Source organism: Lissotriton helveticus, chromosome 5_1 (genome assembly GCF_964261635.1).
Source record: "Lissotriton helveticus chromosome 5_1, aLisHel1.1, whole genome shotgun sequence".
In the NCBI taxonomy this organism is placed as follows: Eukaryota; Metazoa; Chordata; class Amphibia; order Caudata; family Salamandridae; genus Lissotriton; species Lissotriton helveticus.
In genome coordinates this window covers 1,270,851,587-1,270,875,765 of record NC_136065.1, presented here as the reverse complement: position 1 = coordinate 1,270,875,765, position 24,179 = coordinate 1,270,851,587, and the positions used below count along the sequence as shown (strand labels likewise).

The 24,179-nt window shown below is 44.2% G+C and overlaps 1 protein-coding gene and 1 long non-coding RNA gene across 2 annotated transcripts in view; both read right to left on the bottom strand.

Annotated features, from left to right (window-relative positions):
• Positions 1 to 13,064, bottom strand: part of LOC144752637 (von Willebrand factor A domain-containing protein 5A-like) — a 35,550-nt gene extending 22,486 nt beyond the window's left edge. Inside the window, exons 1-2 of the mRNA XM_078640517.1 lie at positions 12,941 to 13,064; positions 2,641 to 2,777 (exon numbers count right to left, since the gene is read on the bottom strand). Coding sequence (XP_078496643.1) covers positions 2,641 to 2,777; positions 12,941 to 13,064 — 261 coding nt within the window. The remainder of the gene's footprint in view (positions 1 to 2,640; positions 2,778 to 12,940) is intronic.
• Positions 13,065 to 13,912: 848 nt separating this feature from the next.
• LOC144753580 (uncharacterized) overlaps positions 13,913 to 24,179 on the bottom strand; it is a 51,592-nt gene continuing 41,325 nt past the window's right edge. Inside the window, exon 3 of the long non-coding RNA XR_013594420.1 lies at positions 13,913 to 14,028. This is a non-coding gene — a long non-coding RNA (uncharacterized LOC144753580). The remainder of the gene's footprint in view (positions 14,029 to 24,179) is intronic.

The following is a 24,179-nucleotide window of genomic DNA, read 5'->3' as shown; positions in this document are numbered from 1 at the left end:
TGACATCCTTATTGACGTATTTATGTCCATCCGTACGTCAATCTCGGCACCTTTCAGGTATAAATAATACCGACATTGCCTTAAGCAAACACACGAGGTGGTGACAAGATTGGAGCAGCGAGACTTGCCGAGGAGCCCAGCTGACAGCGAAGCCCACAGACGCTGCCCCTCCTTTCTGACGCGCTGAGAGAGAGACGCTGCCTTTTCTCCCGCCGAGAAATCCAGCTCCGGCGCTTCCAGCCGCCCTCGCAGGCAGCCGGGATATCAAGCCCTGAGATAGAGATACCAGCCCTCCAGCCTTCTAAATCCCAGATACTGAACTGAATAACGCCTTGCAGAGAATTCTTGAAGCAGACCCTTGGCAAAGCAAACTTAACTTAAACTGCTACTTATCTATTCCCGCCCACGTATTAGGCCTAGGTCAGGTACATTGGGGTAGGCGTAGTTAGAAGCACCAGTTGAGTACGATTAGTCAATGTATATATGTATGTATCTATTTTATCCATTTTAAGTATCATATGGCTAAGAAACCATATCAATGCTTTTACAGTATTATTTTATAATTCTGTTATTACTGTATGCACTTTACTTAACTATAAGTATTGCAACAATAGCGATTCATTTCTCTTGTATGAGAAAAGAGACTGATCAATAAATAACATCTTTTTATTGAACACGCCCGTCTCTTCCTTTTCTCTACAATCTGGTGAAACTAAGAATGCACTGAACTGACTGAGTAAAATAAGTTGTCTTTTGTTTTCACACGACTCTAGAGATATACTCTTGATTAGGGGAGAGCAAAGTTGTCATGTTTTATGGTTGTCAGAAACTAAATCCCTTCTTGTCTATCCAGGGAGGTTAAACTCCTCCTTGTCTATTCGAGAAAGTTTCTAGTGAACTCTGAGCTAGCTGGCAAACATTAAACTTTAAGTCTAACATCGACAGTAGAAGACCTAGTTAACCTCTGTCCTACGTCTATACTATTGAAGATATTATTCCAATGCGCAGAGCCTATTGGGATAATAGGAACTACACTACAATGCCCTACGTGGGGCAGGTGTACCCACACGTGGGACCCATACACACTCTGACACTGGAATCACACTATACCAGATTGTTAAACTCCAATAAGAAAAATACAGGTCTTGGGCTGCTTGTGTTCTGGTAGAGGAAAGATTTGGCCTAGCAGTCCTGGATTGACGGTTCTCACTGGAGCTGGGTTAAGACAAATCTGAATATGACTCGGTCCAAAATGAGGAGGTATGGTGTGTAAAATAATGATGGACTGGGATGTGGCCTCGGGAAAACTACCAGTGGCTGAGATGAATACAAGTATTCTATGCATAACTTTTTTTTATATACTTCGGTGTGACGCCCTAGGTGGGAGAGGCATGCCCAGATGGGGGTCCTATTCACACTGTGCCACTGGAACCAAACTATACTCGAATGTCGAGCTCTAATTAGGGCAACACTGGTCGTCGGTTGCTTGTGTTGCAGTGGAAGGAAGACCTAGCCAAGCAGCTTGGACTGGACTGTTTTTTTTCCACTGAAAAAGAGTCAAGACTGATGTGCGTATGGCTGGGCCCGTACTGAGGAGGCATGGTCTGTCACATAGTCACATTTGTTAAAAACATTTTTTTAAATGTGGTCTTGTTTCGTGAAGGATCATTTTCCAATCTTCACAAGATATCTTCTTTACCAAATCCTAAGTGGCATGTGTGTTTTCCATTAATCATATACAATTCTGTTTAGTATGCAGAAAGTCTTTGTGTGTTTTTTTCTTTTTACATTATTAGGGTTGGAATTTTCCTGGTGCAGTATTGCATTGGTTGTTGCTAATTTGCTATTTATTGAAGTACAGATTTTGTTATCTTCATATTCTCTGTTCAGCTTCTCACACATCGCACTACCCTTACTTTTCTCACACAGTCTTCTTGCTTACCCATAGCCATGCTTAGTCTAGGAGCCGGTCATGGTTGGTGTGTTAGGGGGTCCAGTGCTCAAGTTTGTTATTATGATGGGAAATCTCTTATAATGAGAATAATTATGTTCTTCTCACTCATTCTCTGGCTTTTAACTATCATGAAATATCATGTTTCCTAGCAGAACACTTGCATTTAAGACCTTGGCCTTGCTGTTTTTCACAAATCATTTGCACTTCAACCCACAGCCCTTTGAATTTTCACCAAGCACTTATTCTTCGCAACAGAGAGAGCACTTGTACAGTTTGCATTACTCCACTCACTTCCCAACTATCTGGACGAGAATGTAGGGACCTTTTATATTCAGGTCCCGCATTTTGGAACTGCCCCTCTTTTGAAACTTCAAAAGGGGTTGTCTCATTCATCCACAAGGACAAAATAAATACTTATGTGTTCCCAAAATACAACTATGTCACTAATATTTTCCGGTCTTTGGCCAGGTCTATGGAGGTGCCCCGAGAAACCCAATGTTGGTGTTGCTCGAAAGAAAACCTTAATATAAAAGGAAACAGAATCCAATAGGGTGGTAGAGGTGGAAAGACGGTACCAGACACCAATAAGACACTGATACAAAACGAGAAAAAGTTGGAAAGCTGAGGTAAGAGTTGGAGGAAGAGGATGGGAGATAAGAAGCAGATGCCAAAATAGATAACTTTACCTGGCCTGGGATGTTTGCCTTGAGCTCCTCCTCAGTTGTCTCAAGGGCAGAAGCCAAAGAAGCATTCAGTGTCCAAGAGCCATTGTCATTCTGTGCCGCCTTGAGTTTTGGGACAGGATTTTCATGAGCTTTCTTTACTGAAACCAGAAAACAAATGGAATGTTGAGGGGAACCGGATATGATTGGGCCCCCTGCAAAATATTGCAAGGCACCCCTCAGATTCTGGCATTCTACAACTGTACAAAAGTCATAGCTAAATGAGTACTCCTGAATGGTTTGTAGTTACTTTTGGTTGCAGGGACCTGTGTTGCGCCCATAGGACTGCAGAGGGGAACAAAAACTAGCATTTAAAGGTAGCTATAATTTTCTAAACTGTATCTGCCTATGGCATCTCTGACTGGGCCCACCTGCTCCTGCATTTCAGTATTTCGTTCTTGTATTCTGCACGCCGTCTCCCAGGGTGACCATTACCGAACAGCAGCCAGACCATGCAGGTTCCCTAGGTGTAGAGGCACCAGGGCAGAGTAACTCCTGGGGAATCACTCATGTGGGTGGGTGGAGCATCCCCATCCTATGGATTCCTCTCTAAGCATGACAAGAGTGTACAATCCTCAAATAGACCATGGGATAGATCTGTCCTTTCTTATAACGTCTTTTCTCCTATGAGCTTTGTCTGCAGCTACCGCCACTTACACTTCCAAAACTTTATAGACTGTGCAGTTCACAAAAATAGTTGCTCTGAAGCCTGCTATGCTTGGGCTCTTAACAGAACAACACTGAGCCTATGGTACACACCACTCCTCACCCTAGATGCTAGCGCCAAGCATGCAAAGTATTCCATGCACCTCCTTAAAGTTGGCTGTCCACAGACACAAGGAATGAGCTGTCTCCTTCATCCACTTCAGGGAACGGAAGGGCTGCAGGTGACTAACGTTGAATACCAGAACTGGACCACGTAACTTATTCAGATCGGATGGAATCATCTGCGGAGGGCAGGTTGCTCGCTGGCTTCTGGTAGACTAATGTGGTGCAAGATTCCATAGCCAATAGGGAAGTTTAAAAGTGAGACATTAATTTATTGAAAAAGCAATAGCATTTCTACAAGAAGCCCTATACAAAGTATGTCAACAGTAAATAAAGCCATTTTCTGTTCGACGTTTAGAACTGTGAGGATGACCTTAGGAGAGATGGTGATTTAGAACAAAGACAAAACATTACTCACTTTTCTAGGAGAGTGATGTCAGGTGAAATTGATGTTTGGGAGAATGTAATGCGATTGTATTACAAGAACGGAAGCTACCATTATGAATTATATTTTTTAATGGACAATCCTGCAGCACCTTTAAAGGATTACTTTAGTACAACAATATAAAAATGCAGAACTGGAACTTTAACAACCCATAAATACTCCCCAAGTAATGAAACTCTCGCTAGTTTTCCCTCACTTATACATGTTAAACATAAGGTAACACTGCACATTTAAACTGTGGTAATAACAACATCTGTGGTACAACCACGGATTTAGCACCAAACCCAACATGAGAGCCACAATCCATATCAGAGCCGCTCATGAGCACACGTAAACATTCAGACGTTTTTAGGGGGAAAAACATATTACAACTGAGAGGATGAGTGAGGGAAACACAAAATGCATTCTCTTCTTACATGCTCAGCACTAAATCCCCACCTTGACACAGATCCGCCAATATCTTTCCCATGGACATTATTTGGAAAGAATTGAAGATGCATCTCCTCAAGGAACACTACGTCCACAGGTAATTACATCTATTGCACCCTGCTCACTGTGACGTCCTACACCAAACCCCTTCTTCAGTCATCTTCCTCTTCTACGGTGCTCTGGTGCTTTACAGGTTGGTCCGCATTTTACATCTATGCACAATTACATACATGCATGCTGCATCCACGCACTCATGCAGCTCTTTAGTATGAATACAGGCAGGAAAGATTTCAAAAAGGAGGATGCAAATACAAACGCAGAAATCTACAGGAGCAGCACACGTATGCAAACACAGTATAAGCACAAACATAGATTACAAACGCATGCACACATGACCGACCCCCAGGCCTAACCTCCTCCCCTGCCCCACCCCCCCTCAATTTCAAACTGGTAAATTCACTAGGTCTGGCTATGAATCTGTCTGCATTGTGGGAGGTAATTTAAACATATCAAATATTATCTTTTTTTTTAATTAAGTCTTTATATGTGAAAGAGCAAAATGACATGTTGCTAATTGCTTTTTTTTTTTGTGGACATACCCAGTCCATCTGCAAGCACCAATAAAACACAAATCTGAACTGATCACCCTACTAACAAAATTAATGCTTTCTTCAAAATGCAACATAAAAATGTGTCTTACAATCGGTAGTTTGGCTCTTCACTTAATTTAGAGGCGTTCAAAGAATTGCGTAAAGTGGCAATAGAGCACACCTACTGCAGACATCTGAAGGTCAGTGGTTGTAATCCAAGCAGGAGAGTTACTGAATGGCTGCATTAAAGGCAAAACAACTCCTATAATATACAGAATATTATAAATGGATAATCTTTGTTTTGAATCCATGTGTGAAATAAAGAACTGGATAAGATAAAGAGTGTGATGATTGCACCGGTCAACGTATACTCCCTCCTACATTGCAATAGGAGCTCTTCATAGAGTGTAATATGAACATTTATAGAAGAGTGGTATTGAGAGAGCGCAAATTGAGAAAAAATAGAAGTGCACCATATTTACAAGCACGTTGCATCAGTTTAGTAAAGATTACATAAGAGTGTCGAATTTATAGAGTGAAAATACATAAGAGTGTTTAATTAAAATAGAATGCATATATCAGTGTGAAAAGCTAATGTAGAAGTGTGTAGAGATGTTAGAATGATGTTGAAATCCCATGTTATGTGGCTGATGTAGAGGAGAATGTAATACTGCTAAACGTAGAAATGTGTAGGCCACATGGCAGTTCACAGAGAATGAAAGGTGCTGTTACACTCTCACAGGATATGGATTTTAATGTTGTTGTAATTCAAAGTATTATTGATCATAGAACTGAAATATATGTTTTATAGAAGTGTTTCATATAACTATTGTGTGTAATTAGTTAGAATGCTGTTTAGACTAAGAAATTAAAGGTTTACAGAGTGCACAGGCCAGTTTCATGTAATTCTAATAGGCCTGAATAGATACGGTCATTTCTTTTGATCTGCATGTGTTAGTTAGAAGAAGGTCATGTTAAGCATAAATTGCGGAGCCTGCTCGAAGGTTTACGACTTAGAAGATACGGTGGAGGCCGGAATTTGGGGCCCACTGTACAAGTGTCTGTTTGCAGGTGCAAGGAGGTTCCAATCAAGAGAGTGATGAATAGAGTTTTGTTCAGGGAGTCAGGCACAGGCCTGGAGGAGGCTTCAGGAATTTCCTGGGGGGTACCGTCCTGCCGGAGAAGAGTCTGAGAAGCAAGGTCAACGCTAACGATGGGCCCAGAGGAGTATCAGCATGGAAAATGCCAGAACCGACACCACGTGAGGGGCGTCTCTAAAGGGTGTTTCTATTGTAAATGTGATTTTTGTATTAGGGACAGCACCCCTGGGTGGAGTTAGGGCAGATGGTCTGAGGAACCTAAGAGAGCGGATGGGTAGGCAGATAGGGTAACTGCGAGACACCGATTCACAACGAAGACTAAGGGAAGTGAGTGATCTTCTTTGGAAGTCACCACGGCTGACACCTTTTTAGGTTAAGATTTTACTAAGTAGGGATGTCACTTAGTCTAGTGTAGGGACAGTCTAATCTGGATTTTCTTCCTTTCTGTAAATGACTCACAAGTTACAGCTTGTGTCTATTCTTGCAACTCTGATGATTTTTGAATTGGTTTTGGTGATATTCTTCTGCCGACTAAGAGCATTTAGAAAATGTATGTTTGTATTGGTACCAGTATATCTTTTGAACCTTATTTTGAGATGTTTGTATCTCCAGTTAACTTTGGCTTTATAATAAACTTTTAAAACTTATTTGTAGTAAGTGGTTCTTTAGAGTGGTGTAAGTCCTTAACTGATTGACCTAGTAGTGAATTGCCTTTTACTCTATGACAGGTATCAACGGTTCAGTCGACCTGAGTTGGGATCTAGACCTATAGCAATAGATCAGAAATCCCGCCGTAACAGTTGGTAGCAGAGAAGGATGGTTACCTTCTAGAGGAAGGTGATCTAGACTAGGTTAAGATTACCCCAAGGTCCCTAGAGATCGAGAGATGAGCAGCGGAAGAATCGCCTGCCGAAGAAGGTGCTGACGGTGCGAGAGAAAAGCAGCAGGGTCGGACGAGAGTGAGTATAACAAGGGTCATGCGTTGACAGATTGCGGTGGTTTGTGTTGTATCTGTATTGTAATGTCATGCGGAGTTGAATGACTGTAGTGTGAATGAGAGAGGGTTGTGAGCGCGCGCAACCTGGGTGAAAATCTTAAGTTCGGAGAAGAGCTTAAGTGGTTCGGGTGTATCGAACATCCAGAGTAGTTGTCGACCAGAGTAAAGGGGGTCATGAGGTACCATTGATCGCCCGCAGGACCGAGATAGGGGGAACGCAAGAGTGAGTGTGTGGGTAACGGACGCAGGTCGAAAGTTACCGTGTGTAAGTAACCTATCAGTTAAGGCGATTGTCTGGACGTACACGGAAAGACATTTCGTCAGTTAAGGTGACAATTACAGTTAGACTGTGGGCGTACAGTCAAGGAAAGTGATCGCTTGGTCGGAAGTAATCATTTTTCAGAGTATGAATGGGACGCATGCATGCCCGGGAGACGAGCTGAGAAAGGAGGGGAATTGCTGCGAAGGGGAGACGAGTGACGTCAGCGAGAGCCACGCTGTGATAGGCCGGTTGGTGTGAAGCCGCGCTGTGATAGGCCGGTTGGTGTGACATCAGCGAGAGCCACGCTGTGATAGGCCGGTTGGTGTGAAGCCGCGCTGTGATAGGCCGGTTAGCGAGAACCGCGCTGGGATTGGTGGATTGTCATCAGGAAGTAAACGAACGCGGAGAAAATAGAAATTTTGTAGAGTTTGAACATGAAGTGTTTTAAATGTTTGAGAGCGATCTTTAAGAGAAAAAGAAGAGAATCTTATTACGGGGAAGAGGCACCGCCAGAGGGTACACCAGCTCACTATATGGCAACGAATGTTGGGTTGCATACTATACTGTGGCTTGATACTTGGAGTAAGATTACAGAAGGGAATGAGGAACTGACTTTTCCGAAATACGGAACGTTTAGACTAGAAGTGTTGCATCAGCTGAAAGCAGTTATGTCCTCATTGAGACCTTTGCCTAGACCAACACAATTTGAGGCCCTTAATGCGTGGATTAGGGCGGCGCACGACAGGAATCAGAACAGACGCCAAGAAAGGGTAAGGCGATCAGTAAGGGCAGTGCAAGATGCCAAATGGGATGCGGAAGCCAAGAAATGGAGGGTACAGACGATTGAAGTGGATAAGTTGTACCCAGTGAGAGAGGTTACAGGAGAAAAGAGACCCATAGAAGAGGATGACGAGAGCGAGTCGGATGATGGCCTAATAAATAGGTTGTTGATAGATAGACCGCCTCCGGACAATAGGGAGATAGAAGGTACTGAGCTCCCAAGGGAAGATAGGGTTGACATAGAAGGGAATAGGCCACTCCCTATAACGAATTGGGTACCTACCAAAGGTGAGGAGACACCTCAACATAGTCCTGTACAGAGAGTAGTCGGAAGGGTTGTGGTGCAGAAGATGCCAGCAACAGAGAGGGTTGAGTCTTATGGATTGCTAGATGCTCTTCAAGTACCCGTTACCATAGGTCCTATAGTGTCGGTTTATCACCCAGAGAAAGGGAGAGAGGAAGAACAGGTACGGCTAGACAGAGAAAGAGTTGAGATGGAAAGAAGGAATAACACGACAAATGCCTGGAGGCAATTGCCAGGACCGATAACGTGGAGCACCCCATTGGATTCAGCAGTGGATCCCGTAACAGAACAGGGGGGTCAGAGAGGACCGATGGACCTGAGGGGACCACGGCCGAAATCCTATAAAGAGTTGAGGGCTGACTTGAAGGAATGGGATAGGTCCACAGAAGCACCGAGAAACAGGTCAAGAGCAGAAGCTGAATGGGGAAGTCGAGGCAACGGGACATTATCTCACTGCGGGACTAGCGAAAGCAGTCAGGAGTGGGACATGAAAATGAAGAAAAGGCAACAAAGGAAGCAAAAATTGTATCGATACAGAAACCTACTACTGCTGGTCAAAGGGGGGACAATACAGAGAAAGATAAAGCTTTACTAGCAGCAGAGACTCGTAGGTTGCATGTGGATGAATCACAGGGAAATTTCAAATCAAATGCATATGCTAAATTGCTTTATGAATATATTGATGCTATGGAGGCAAGGGATTGCTATGTGTGCATGCAATTGCCAGCCTCTGTAGACGAAGGTATTAGATATCATCATCTTCCATTGACTTATGGAATCACATGTAGTTTGTTGCTTAGTATATTTTATGAACGTGATGGTTTTGAGTATTATTTTTCAAATTTTGATGCTGTTTTACCAGAAGTTCCAAACTACAAGCACATGAACAAGTGGGATTATTATAAGAGTGAAGATAGATTAAAGACATTTTTCATTCCTTGGAAAACGTTGGATACTTCACATGCCCGAAGAAATAATTTGACTTGTAAAGTATCAGAAATTGAGAAAAGGTTTATAGGACAGGTGGATGATCGGTATAGGAGACAGAAGATCTTAAAGGCTTCAGGCCAATGGAAGACAGATTGGACCGAAGAAGAAAGGTCACACAAAAGAAAGGGTAGTAATGGTCCAATAGCTTTAGATCGAGAGCAAAAAGGGAAACTGTGTATATATAGGGGTAATACCTATTATGAGAATGTGTTTGTGGGAGAAGTAAATTGTGAACATGCTTTCCAATTAGAATATTATACAAAGGATTTCTTGAAGGGAATGCAGGTGATCCCGAATGTATATTTTGTTTGTGGGAGAAATGCATACGTGAAACTACCGGATAATTGGTATGGATCATGTTATTTAGCAATTGTCTTCCCCAAAATATACCATGCTAAGGATCTAGAAATTATAGAGGGAGGAACTCAAGCTGGAGGAAGAAGGGATGTAAGCAATGAGGAGGTAGTTGGAGACGTATTTGGTGCTATGTTTCCTCTTTTAGGGATAGTACTGAATGATGTCAAGATTAGAAGATTGGCAACAGTTGTAGATAGGTTGTCCGCCAGTACTGCTAGATCATTAATGCTGGTGGAGGGAGAGATGCAATCGATAAGGGCAATGGTTCTTCAGAACCGACTTGCTCTAGACGTTCTGTTAGCCAAAGAGGGAGGAGTCTGTAAGGCTTTGAAGGTTCAGGAATGTTGTACTTACATTCCAGATAATTCAAAACCTCTAGAAAAGTATATACGGAACATCACTGAAATTCATCATGAGATTGAGGATTTGACACAGGTAAATGTGTGGGAAAAAGTAGGTCATGGAATGGGTAAAGTTGGAGGATGGTTTGCCAACCTAGGAAAGGGTTTCATTTGGTACATACTGAAACCTATCATCATAATAGTGATTTGTATAATCACCTTGTGGGGATTGGTGCGGCTGTACCAATGGTATAGATCAAATAGGTTGCAGAGATCCATGAGAGAGCAGGAGAGGAGATTAGCTGCGATGCAGGATAATCAGTACAGGAGTCTGAGGGCTCTAGAGATGATGAAACGAGAGAGTACTGCAACGAGTTCAGTTTGATTCAGTTCATACCTCAAGGATGGTGTTGTGATGGTGATGACTACTAAAAGTCATCAAAGGGGGGAACTGAGAGAGCGCAAATTGAGAAAAAATAGAAGTGCACCATATTTACAAGCACGTTGCATCAGTTTAGTAAAGATTACATAAGAGTGTCGAATTTATAGAGTGAAAATACATAAGAGTGTTTAATTAAAATAGAATGCATATATCAGTGTGAAAAGCTAATGTAGAAGTGTGTAGAGATGTTAGAATGAGGTTGAAATCCCATGTTATGTGGCTGATGTAGAGGAGAATGTAATACTGCTAAACGTAGAAATGTGTAGGCCACATGGCAGTTCACAGAGAATGAAAGGTGCTGTTACACTCTCACAGGATATGGATTTTAATGTTGTTGTAATTCAAAGTATTATTGATCATAGAACTGAAATATATGTTTTATAGAAGTGTTTCATATAACTATTGTGTGTAATAAGTTAGAATGCTGTTTAGACTAAGAAATTAAAGGTTTACAGAGTGCACAGGCCCGTTTCATGTAATTGTAATAGGCCTGAATAGATAAGGTAATTTCTTTTGATCTGCATGTGTTAGTTAGAAGAAGGTCATGTTAAGCATAAATTGCGGAGCCTGCTCGAAGGTTTACGACTTAGAAGATACGGTGGAGGCCGGAATTTGGGGCCCACTGTACAAGTGTCTGTTTGCAGGTGCAAGGAGGTTCCAATCAAGAGAGTGATGAATAGAGTTTTGTTCAGGGAGTCAGGCACAGGCCTGGAGGAGGCTTCAGGAATTTCCTGGGGGGTACCGTCCTGCCGGAGAAGAGCCTGAGAAGCAAGGTCAACGCTAACGATGGGCCCAGAGGAGTATCAGCATGGAAAATGCCAGAACCGACACCACGTGAGGGGCGTCTCTAAAGGGCGTTTCTATTGTAAATGTGATTTTTGTATTAGGGACAGCACCCCTGGGTGGAGTTAGGGCAGATGGTCTGAGGAACCTAAGAGAGCGGATGGGTAGGCAGATAGGGTAACTGCGAGACACCGATTCACAACGAAGACTAAGGGAAGTGAGTGATCTTCTTTGGAAGTCACCACGGCTGACACCTTTTTAGGTTAAGATTTTACTAAGTAGGGATGTCACTTAGTCTAGTGTAGGGACAGTCTAATCTGGATTTTCTTCCTTTCTGTAAATGACTCACAAGTTACAGCTTGTGTCTATTCTTGCAACTCTGATGATTTTTGAATTGGTTTTGGTGATATTCTTCTGTCGACTAAGAGCATTTAGAAAATTTATGTTTGTATTGATACCAGTATATCTTTTGAACCTTATTTTGAGATGTTTGTATCTCCAGTTAACTTTGGCTTTATAATAAACTTTTAAAACTTATTTGTAGTAAGTGGTTCTTTAGAGTGGTATAAGTCCTTAACTGATTGACCTAGTAGTGGATTGCCTTTTACTCTATGACAGGTATCAACGGTTCAGTCGACCTGAGTTGGGATCTAGACCTATCGCAATAGATCAGAAATCCCGCCGTAACAGTATGGTACTAAAATATTGAGTCTTGTAAATGTCCAGTATTTGTAAAGCGCAAACAATTACCCGAGGGTGTCAAGGCGCTGGGTGCCGTTGGGAAGATTAAGCGAGTTATTTCCCAGAGTCACATGGTGCTGAACGATCTGTCACTGGTGCGGGGGATCGAACCGTGAGCCCCAAGTTAGTTGCCCTGGCCGCTGCGCCACACATCTTCCCGTCTTGAGTATCATCTGACAAAAATATTGTGTCTTTAATATAATTTACAAAAATAACGCACAACTGAAGCAAATAATGAAAAATATACGCCCAATTGAACAGTATTTTTGTAAACAATATATAGGACACAATATTTATATCAGACAATATTCTGACAATAACCTACAAAAGCATTGACAAGAGCTCTGAGAAACAGCTATGCTACAATGAGATGTACAGAAAATATACAGAATAAATATTAACGACAGACGCACATTCATTGATATTTACACTAAAATGGACACATCTATCAATACAGAGTGCAGACTTCTGGGACATACACGCAAAATAAACACAGAGAAATGTAATGGCGATCCACATATACTATAGCATTAACGGAAGGAGACTCATTTGTTCTAAAATAAAGAGAGTAGATTTCAGTGAGAGGCAGCCAACAAACAGCAGCTCGCCAAATTCCTGGAACAAAACCACCCACTGTATGCCTCACAATCAGGATTCCTTGCAAACCACAGCACTGAGACCACACAGATATCAGAACACTCCTCGGCCATGGAGAAACTGTGGAGCTGATCCTCCTTGACCTCTGTGCGGCATTCGACGCAGTCTCCCACAACTACCTCATCAACAGAATCTACAACAAAGCATACAGCAAGACACCCTCAAGTGGCTCGCCTCCTTCCTTACAGGACGCACAGAGAGCATCCAACTGCCTCATTTCACCTCCACATCCAAAGACTTCATATGCAGAGTACCACCAGAATTATCCCTCAGCTCACCCAGTTCAACATCTAGATGATCCCTCTCGCAGATGTCATTAGATCCCACAGAATCAATATAATCTCCTAAGCAGACGCTCACCGAGGACCCCTTCAATGCCAAAACTAACTTGTGCGCCACCATGACCAACTTTGCCAAATGAATGAGAGACAACTGCCTCCAACTCAACTCTGATAAAACTGAAGTATTGATCTTCAGGAAGAACACCTTCACATGAGACCACAGCTGGTGGCCTGCAGAATTCAGACCCACACCGTCCAACCGTCGGCATTATCCTCGATAGCCAACTGACCATAAATAAGCAAGTCAATGAAGTTGTCTCCTCATGCTTCCACACACTTCGCATGCTCCGCAGAATCTCAGAACCAACACCAGAAAGACAGTCACTAATGCCCCTGAGACCAGCCACCTCAACTATGGCAACATCCTTTAAGCCAGCATCTCCACCTAGTTCCTCAGAGGACTCCAGTCCATACATAACATGTCAGTCAAACTCATCCTGGACATTTCAATACAAACTCACATTGCCCCCCCCCCTGAGATACCTCCACTTGCTCCCCTTTCAAAAGAGATAACAGTTCAAGATCCTCACGTATGCCTGCAAAGCCCTCGATGACCTAGGACCAGCCTACCTCAACCATTGACTGAACTTCCACCAACCCTCCAGACACCTGCGCTCCTCTTTATTTGTGCACACATACCCCACATCCGATGCAGCCACAGTGGTGGCCGCTACTTCTCCTGCATTGCTGCCAACACCTGGAATGACCTTCCCTCTCAACGCCATACAGCCCACTCGCTGGCAGACTTCAGAAAGAGAATCAAGACTTGGCTCTTCAATGAAGACACAGCACTCAGATACCCCTTTGGGTGACAGTGTTGGGCTTTACAAATGCGGTTTGATTTGATTTCTGAGATTTTAGTGAAACAGCAGAGCTTCTACCCATTTATCTCACACCACAATTATGGTTTCACTACACCACAGATTCTGGTTTATTACCTGGTATAAGAATGCCAGGGGGGGCCATTGGAACAGGGTGGCGCTTTGTAAAATGGCATACTGCTATCTCCGGCTTGAACATATTCACTGCAAAACAAAAATGAAGGAAGTTACATAAGGAATTCATAAGTACAAATGGCAGGGCGAATGCTACCAAATTAGATAACAAGTAGTGATCACAGTACTCCTGATAGGTGTACAGTAAACCCTGAAGTCAGTGCCTAATGAAGACCATGTCTTGAAAAATCATCAATTGGCCACTAGACCTAAGCATCAATTAAGGTATAGAAGTACTAATGCCACAAGACGTTCACTTATCCCAGTTTACTTAACATACGAGTACAACACATTTTAGATACAGTTTTTTTTATTTTGTTTACCACACTTATTGCACTGAGCAGAGGCTGACGGCTCACTGGACTAATGCATTTACCGCAGAGACCTTTTGTTTGACTCCATGACCACACGTTCATACCCCTGTGGTTGCGCTTAGTCTTTCAGCCACCAAGGTTACTTAATTTTCCCCATATGAAACTATCAGATGTATATGGGTGCTTGGTAAGTGACAGACTCTGCCCCACTTCCAGTGCACTTTCACATACAATACGGATATGAAACGTTTAACATGCGATCGAAACATGTGACAAACTGGTAATTGAGTAATGGGCCTGTCACAAAATTTGAACAAACCCTTCAAGAGGTACAGATGCAAATCTGCCATGTGACTGATCATTTTAAGTCCTACTTTTAAAGGTGATCTTGGCATGTGAGTGAAAGTGGTAAAGATGACAGGTGACTGACTCTGCCTTCAAGTCTGTCTGTCTTTCAAGATGATCCCAAGAGTGGGCTGCTGATCTGCTTAGCTGCCCTTGTCCCGCTTGACATAATCAGCCTTCTTGCTTTTAGCCAGCAGCACTCTGCCTTCAGTGGCTTGCACATTTGTATTTTCCCAGTAGTGTGCACTCCCAAGTTTCTATTGGTGAAGGGTAGTTGTGAAAAGGCCATTTGAACCTCTATGGAAATAGGTGACTGACTTCTCCCCCAGGCCTACATACCCATTGGGGGTCTCCAGAAGTGATTTTTAGGAGGGACATGCACTGGGCGACATATAAAAACACTGATGGGGCCTACTGGAAAGGGCAATTGTGAAGACTGGGTGCCTGCATGTGTGTGTCATACATAATAGACAGGGCCCGGTTCTAGTCCTGTGCAATACAGTGCTAATTCCCATACCATTTCTAAAGATTGTGGGTATGCCCTACGACCTGCACATCCATTAACGGTGATATTTAATTGCTTTCAGCCATGTCCTTGAAATAACAATATATTAGGGTGCTCTTGTGGTGTCACAATACCCACCCACCAGGGTATGCTTCCACTAGGACTGAAAACAGCCTAGAACAATATTTAACCAAAATACACCAAAGCACTCCAAGCGGTTGTAACTATTATCCAAAATTTCCACTAGGACTGCAAACAGCCTGGAACAATATTTAACCAAAATACAACTAAGCACACCAAGTGGGTGTAACTATTATCCAAAATTTCCACAATGTGTGGTTCAACCCGTCATAAATAAATGTCCTTTTGTTGAAATCCACAAAGAATCTTGAATCTGGTCCTTTTACTTGTTTTATTACATGTTTTATACATGTAAAACAGCAGCAGCTGACGTACGTTTCGCCCCCCCCTGGCTTTCTCAAGGCTCGGATTTGAAAACTGAGTTCATTTCCGTATTTTCAATTGCATAATTGTAAATAAATATCCGCAGTCATAATCCTTCCGAAAGGAATTTGTTTGGTGCAATATCAATCCGACTGACAGTTGTATCAACTTCTCTTTAAAATGGATATATGACGTTAAAACGCATATTTTTACAACGCATACCGTTACAACGGGACTTTTACAACGCAAATACTATTACAACGCATGTATTTACAACGCATTTTTTTACAACGCAGGTACCTTTACAACGCATACCATTACAACGTAAGTATTGGTAAGTATATATAATTTTTTTAATTGTATATTATTTAAAATTATTTTTATTTTATGTAATTGTATTTAATTTAATTTAATTTAATTTAATTTTATTTAATTAATTTAATTTATATTTATTTTTATTTTATTTTTTTCTTGTACCCCTTTATCTAAAATTCCCAAAACTGACCCTAAAACCTAAAAATACCCCTTTACCCAAAAACTGAAAACTGACCCTATACCCTAAAAATACCCCTTTACCCAAAAACTGAAAACTGACCCTGAACCCTAAAAATACCCCTTTACCCAAAAACTGAAAACTGACCCTAAACCCAAAAAATACCCCTTTACCCAAAAACTGAAAACTGACCCTGAACCCTAAAAATACCCCTTTACCCAAAAACTGAAAACTGACCCTAAACCCTAAAAATACCCCTTTACCCAAAAACTGAAAACTGACCCTGAACCCTAAAAATACCCCTTTACCCAAAAACTGAAAACTGACCCTAAACCCTAAAAATACCCCTTTACCCAAAAACTGAAAACTGACCATGAACCCTAAAAATACCCCTTTACCCAAAAACCCAAAACTGACCCTAAACCCTAAAAATACCCCTTTACCCATAAACCCAAAAATGACCCTGAACCCTAAAAATACCCCTTTAAAAAAAACCTAACATATAACATTTTAAATATAATTATATACTTACCTATACTTACGTTGTAATGGTATGCGTTTTAAAGTACCTGCGTTGTAAAAACATGCGTTGTAAATAAATGCGTTGTAATAGTATTTGCATTGTAAAAGTTCCGTTGTAATGGTAGTGCGTTGTAAAAAATGCGTTGTAATGTGTGTTTACCCTTTAAAATACGTACATCTGCTCTCTGAGATATGCTTGACGATGTTGGTCTATTCTAGACTCGGGACCTTGATACGTCCTCTCAGTTTCTCGGTGATCCATTCTCCTCGTAAATGGCAGCAGCGAGAGAGGAAGAGAGGACGTATCACATTGTGGAAATTTTGGATAATAGTTACAACCGCTTGGTGTGCTTTGGTGTATTTTGGTTAAATATTGTTCTAGGCTGTTTTCAGTTCTAGTGGAAATTTTGGATAATAGTTACAACCGCTTGGTGTGCTTTCGTCCAATTCCCATACCGTAGCACGCTCTAACTAGAGGTTCTCTAATACAAAGTGTGAATGTTTCTGAATCTGATGAATCGAGGTAGGGCGGCTTTCAGACCCACGGCAACCTATTGGGGACGGTAGAGCTTGCTGGGCAAATTACCAGCTTTACTGGATATGTAGATTCTAGCCATGCAAAGAAGACAAAGAAGAACTGTCAACAAGAAGCTGATAGTTATGAGGAGGGTAACCACCTAACCATGCTTAAACTAAAGCAGCTGTTAAGAACTCCTTAAGTTGGGACCTTGGATACCAGGATATCTCCTGCAGTGCTGTTCTTGCTGTTCCATGTATGTTTCTGCTTCCTACCCCTTTATGGAGTTCTCTGTAAGTGTGACCAGGAACTGTAGCGGTGCAGTCAACCCCTGCCTCCCTAAAGTGTGCGGCAGGAAGGAGACCATGGGGCAGATGGGTGAAAGTTTAGAGCTAAGATCATGCAAGAATGTTGAGGTTTCTAGTTGCACAGGAAAAGAGATGGGTAAGCACAACAACAGAAGATGCCATAGTGAAATTAGACACATTTACAAGAACTGAGGGCAAGACAGAAGCGCTTGCTGGGTGAACTGGACATTTTAGAAAATTTGTTGATGAGTTACCTGCCATGGAGGAAATTGCACTACTAATAAAGATGTGTGATGTACCCGGATAACTGGCACACAAAAGCCTACTTGGCATGGCTGATTAAAGAAAACTGAAAAAGCTTGGTTGCTGGTTTTGGTGCGTACAGAAGCAGAGTACAAATCAAAATGTGTTAAGAAACTTGCATGGAGGTCATGTGGGATCTCTGGTAAATCTGGAGCTGCAGGAAGAAAATGTTAGAAGGATGCAATGGATAATTTGGATTTTATTTATTTGAGTTTTATATAGAGCTGGCTAAACCCAGAGGTATCAGAGCGCTTTACATAAGGAACAGCGAGTTACAAATTATAAACAGTGATTGAACAATAAAATAACTTAGCATAGAATATAGACATGTCCAAAGGGGTATGTAAGGAAGGGGGGGAAAAGAAGAAAAAAAAAAGGGAGGAAGGAGGATCGGGCCAGGAGGAGCCGGTAGAGATGGAGGTGCTGTAGGGGGATCAAAAGACAATCAAGCACGGTGACTGAAAGGGAAAGGAGGGAGACCGGGAGGGGGGGAGGACAGAGTAAAGGTATGGTCGGTGCCCAAAAGTGCATAGTCTGGCAGTAGGTGAGGCGGATGAATCCTACAAGAAGAATGACTCGGATTACGGGCACCGAAGGCTAAGTCACAAAATGGCGATGCAGCTCAAGAGATCAAATCCGCAAAATAACGAGGGCGCTGGAGCTACGGAGTGGAGGGGGATTAGTCACGGGAGCAAGAGGGGAATGGATTCGGGGATCGCAAAACATAGACAAACGAGCCAACGTTTAGAGTTGGTGGGGCAGCAGAGTTGTCAAGGGTATTGAATCCAAACAGCCTGTCTGGATGCACAGGCTCTGGGTTGCGAGGACAGCAGTGCCGTCGAGCTGCATGCCAAGTGTCAGGGGAAGTCCACTTGGGTGCCAGTGACAGCGCTCTTGGAGAGGGAGAGGCAGCAAAGCAGTGCAGGAGATCGCGCCTCCCAGGCTGAGATAGCAAGGAGGAGCCCGAGGGCGTCACGCCGTAGAGTTGGAATTCACCCCACAACTGCATCCCTGTACCTGGCAATAGGACTAGCGAGTCCCGGACGTCCCACGGGAGGTGAAGCAGGAGGGCAGGTCATATGGGGGTGCAGCGGTTGAGTCCAGAACGCATCGGGCGGTGAGACCTCATCCCCGCCAACCGGAGAAACGCCACAAAGCATCTGCACCACCAAGATTGAATTCCTTTGACGGCCTGCCATCATCGATTCATCAGTGTTAGAAATGGGATCTCTGGCTGGCCAAGGCTTGCACCAAAGTCAGTCAGAGACCACCACTCTAAGTCAGGGCAAGGGAGTTACACGCCAAGATAACCCCTGCTCACCCACTTGGTAATGTGACACGAGCAGTAAGGCTAAACTCGGAGGCAATGTGAGTTAAGTGTTTGCGCGTGCACCCAGCAACAACACCCAAGGCCCACCACAAAGGAAACTCCACACAAAGCTATGTATTACACCAAAACACATTAGATAAAAACACACACTTTACAATGTGCCAACAGGCAAGGACAGAATTTACAGGGGATATGTACAGGACAGGGCCACAGGGACCACTGTCAGGAATATGCACTTGTAGATTTTAGAATAATAATCACTGTAGGACAAAAATTAACCATAAAGCACACAACCAGTAATCACTGGTAACAGGTAAGTACCACCTACGCAACCCTAACCACCTTAGGAGAATATTATGCAGGGAACCAGGACCTCACTAGCAACACCTGTACTAGGAGAAAACAACCACCTAAGTATCATCATACCGTTAGGGGTATAAGCATTGGAACATTACACATGATGCATCACAACATTCAGAGGTGTAGGGAAGGAAAACACATGATGCATAAACATACATTCAGCGGTGTAAGAACAAGGCACATGATGCATCAAAAACACATTCAAAGGTGCAGCAAAGAACACAATTGCGCAGAAATCCCATTAGGCCACAACCAGTGACTGTCCAAAATGTCAGGGGCCTAAACATAGCAGCTGCCCACTAAGTGCTGGGCAGCTGTAAGAACTGAGCCTAGCACCAGCGTGCCTCCTGGCTCTCTTCTGGGGCTCTAGAAACAACCACGGGGCCAAGAACCAACTGTGAGCCTCGCAGACTCGGTGGCCAAAAGAACTATGCCCCAGGAGCCTCGCAGGCTCGAATACAACATGCGGCAGTCGTTGGAGTCCCTCCTCTGGGGACTCGAGATCAATACAGGTCCCCAAGAGCCTCACGGGCTCTAAACAAATTGCCCCCGCAACGTAGGAGCCCCGCTCGGGGGGGCTCGACACTACCGCGGTGCCCAGGAGCCTCTTGGGCTCGGTATAAACAATTGGGGCGCTCTGGAGTCTCTCGGGGCTCATCAATAAATATGGCTCCTTCGTTGGAGTCCCCCGTGGGGGGGACTCGAAATACACAAAATGCCCCCGGAGCCTCGGGAGCTCTAAACAATGAGGCCTCGCTGGGGCCTCTCAGCGCCCCCACAAGGAAGCTTGCACCACTGGGGGGGGGGGGGCGGGCACCGGCAATGTGCCCCGACGCCCCCCCCTCGCTTCACACTGGCACTCACTGGCTCTACCTGCGGCGGTGGCTTCTCCTTCTCGGCGGCGGCGGGCGGCATCTCCGGTCTCCCTCTCCACATGGGGGACCGGAAGGGCAATCAATGGCTTCCCCTAGGCAGGGGGAAGTGGAAACAGCGTCCTACCAGCCCTGCCCACAACCAGGTGGCGGGCTGGACATCTCCTTCCAGCACCTGAGAGCCCCGGGTTGCGGCGGTGAGGCGGGGAGACACACGAGGGGTCGGCTCCCTCAAAATCAATAATAAAGCGAGGTGGGCACTCGCTTGGGGGCCCAAAAGAAATAGCGGCACGGTCCCTGGCGAGGTGGGCACCTGCCAGGGGACTTTAAAGTCGGCAATTAAGTGGGGCAAATGCCGGGTGGGCACCGGCTGAGAACAACAAGCGCTCCCAAGCGCTAGGCAAAATAAAGCGCTTCCAGGCGCTAGGGTCCCAAAAGAAAGCAACAAAGTCCTTCAGGAGACCAGGATATCAGCAGTCCAGGGGCTGGGCAGGTCCCAGGGAGGCAAGCCTTCCCCTGGGCCCCAGCAGCAGCATGCCTCTGGTAGATTCGAGTTGGAAACAAGAACCCTTTTACAAGAGGTCACAGCCTCTTTTTATACACAAAAATCCCTTTGTCTAAAGGTGCAGGGTGGGGACAAAACCAGGTGCAGCTGGTTTAGGAGCACTCTTGATGGGCTCAGCCCCTCTCACTATTCACTGCCAGGCTAGGGTCATTAGACGCACCACAGGGGGCGGAGCCAGCATTGTGTGGGGAAAGCCCAGCCCTATTCAGGTCCCAGGTGTACTCCTCCCTCACATCACTCATGCTAATCTCAAAACTCACCACCGGGGCAGACCCATCATGACTCATGGAGCCAGGCTCACCAGCCAGCTCCAGCCAATCACAAGCCAGACACAAATTACACAAACATACCAACTTCTAGAAGTGGCACTTCCACACTAGACACGATCACGCCACATACATCATTGCGCAGCATTTAATCACACGAGTCCGCACATACCAAACTCGCATCTGCAATCCCCACGCATCAGGAACTACCAGGGACACACACATTCCCCATGTATTCCTATGGGAGGGCAGGCCAATCTCACACACGCACTCAGGGAGGGCACGCACTTTACACTGTGCCACAGTGTCAAAGTGCGCAAAGACCAGAAATCACTATAATTATTTAATAATACCAGGCAAAAAGTTCAGGGGTGAACCTGCCAGAAGGGCCAAGTCCAACAATCAGTATGAAGGGGTAGGAAAAGGCAACAGCAGCGAAGAAAACACATAGAAACTATGCCAGATATCCGGCTGGGTAGGTGACGGCCCGGGCGGTGCACCAGAGACAGTCTCCCCTTTAGCTGTCGCTACAGCTCCACCGGACATCGGCCATGTTGCTCGGGCTCCGCCGGTCATGGACATGCTCCCGAATCCCTCCGAAGAGCTTGAATCCTGGAAAGGAGATTGGAGCGATGATGACAGCAGTCTGGCACGACCCTGGTGAGTAAAGAGGATCTGGGGTGGGGGCAGATTAGGGATTAAAGCCCAAAACGGCAATACCGGCCAGAGGGTTCGATCTTGCCACAGTCCCACTTTTATATTAAAATAATTGTGGAGTATTAAAGCAAGTGGCTGAAGTAAGTATTACTGGAGTGTCTGATACAGGACAGTCTACACAGCTCATGAAGGGTATATTTACATGTTCTCAGCCTCAACTAAAAATGTGGAAAATAGTGTGGTATAGGAAGAGTAGAGTTATGAAGAAGAGACGCTCTATGGTTTATCATAAAGAAACAATGGCCATGTGGAATAAACATATAAAGAGTAAAAAAGAACATACCTTTGGCTTGAGGGTATGCAGTCTGTAATAATGTGTGATCATATTACACTACATTCATCAAGAACACTAACCTCTTTGTGTTACTAAACTGTAACTGATCTACTATGGTATTGTGAGAAGGTGAACCTTATTGGGTGAGGGAGTGGTAGAGGCAGAGGATGAGCTCAAATGAGAGGAAGGGCCCGAGTTACAGGAAAGGAACAATGGGAAATATGACAATATGTTCTACATGAAATAGAGTGTGAGGAACACAGGAACAGGTCACAAAGATACAGGTTTATCTAAGCTTATAACAATGAACAATATAAGAAGTTGAGTTGTAATGAAGAATAGGAGTTAAGGGACTTGGCCACGTGCAGTATGACAACAGATGAGGAGACTGTTATGTCACACTTTTACAAACAGTCTAAGAAACAAATGTCACTGTGATGTGAGCTGCATGTCCCTTGGACAGTACAGAACAGAGGGCATGTCATCATTGTTGAAAGACGAGAAAGGAAGAACAAGACGGAGAAGAAGAAGTGTTTCCATGGAAGTTTCATGATGGCATACCATAACAAGCTTATATTATGTGTCATTAATGTTATGTTTGTATGTAAAGCGTGCTATCAACAGGAAGGGGAGGGTATCCTGTCAGTGTGCAGGTGTGAGTCTAGCCTCATCTAGGGTGGGTAGAGAGCCATTTGATGAGCCAGGTCTTTTGTTTCCTGTGGAACTCAAGAACTGAGAGGGAGGTTTAGATGTGGAATAGCGATGTGGGCGAAAACGTGAGCACCGGATCTGGTTTTCTGTATACGTAGGATGTGTGCCAGTAGGACTACAGGTGAGGGGATATGTTTAAAGGGTTTGTGAAAGCAGATGCACTTGAGGTATTGAGGGCCCAAGTTGTGGAGAACCTTGAAGGTGTGGGTCAGGAGATTAAAGCGTGCTCGTTTGTGAATGGGAAGCCACTACAGCATGGTGTGGGAGGTTGAGAGTGATGAAGGCAGCCGAGTTCAGAATGGTCTGTAGCCTCCTGATGAGAGTGATCCTGTAGTCCAGATTGCTAGTGTCAAAGGTGGGGTGATATTCTTTTGGGTGTTATTAGCAAGCCACTTGAAAATGCTCATCAGTATCTTCAGGGTATGAAAGCATGAGGCAGTGATGAATTCATGCTCAGTTTGTAGTTGATGACTATTCCTAGGTTCTTGGCATGGAAGGCGGGGGCGGGTGTAAGGACTAGCTCGAGTAGCCATCAGGTTGAGTCCCACTGAGAAAAGCATTTCCTGAACATCCCAACTTCGGTCTTGTCAGCGTTCAGCTTCAGGCAGTTGGAATTTATCCAGCCAACAATTTCGGTCTTGCATGCTATGAACTTGTCCCTTGTTCCATGAGGGAGGGGGTACATTGTATGTCATTGACATAGGAGAGGATGTGGATGTTGTGGGAGTGGATGATGCTGACCAAGGGGATCATGTTAGCTTTGATGAGGGTCGGGCTCAGGATCCTTGTGTTGACTTTGCAGATGCGGTCACAGGCTTCTGTGTTGAAAGGTGTCAGGCTGACTGGGTCCTGCCAATTAGGTAGGAGCAAATCCAGAGAAGCGCAGGCCATTGGATTATAATGTAGTGCAGTGGTTGAATGAGGCTAGAGTTGGAGACCACGTCAAACACTGTAGAGAGGTCCAGAAGAATACCGGCCTTCGTTTCTCCTTTGTCAAGGATTATGTATATGTCATCTGTGGGGTGAGGAGGGCAGATTTAGTGCTGTGGTGGTGTCTGAATCTGGGCTGAGAGGTGTTGAGGAGTTGGTGGTCACTGAGGTAGTCGGTGAGCTGTTTATTGAGGATTTTCTCTAACTTGGCCGGGTACTGCAGTAGGGAGATTGTTCTGTAGTTAGTGAGCATAGGGAGGTCCGTAAAGGATTTCGTCAGCAAAGGAAGGACGGTGGTATGTTACCAAGTGTCTGAGAAGGTTGTTGAAGAGATGTAGGTGTTCAGGATGGGTGTGAACATCATAGGCAGAAGAGTTTTGGGGCAGGTGTGGTGGGCCCAAGGGT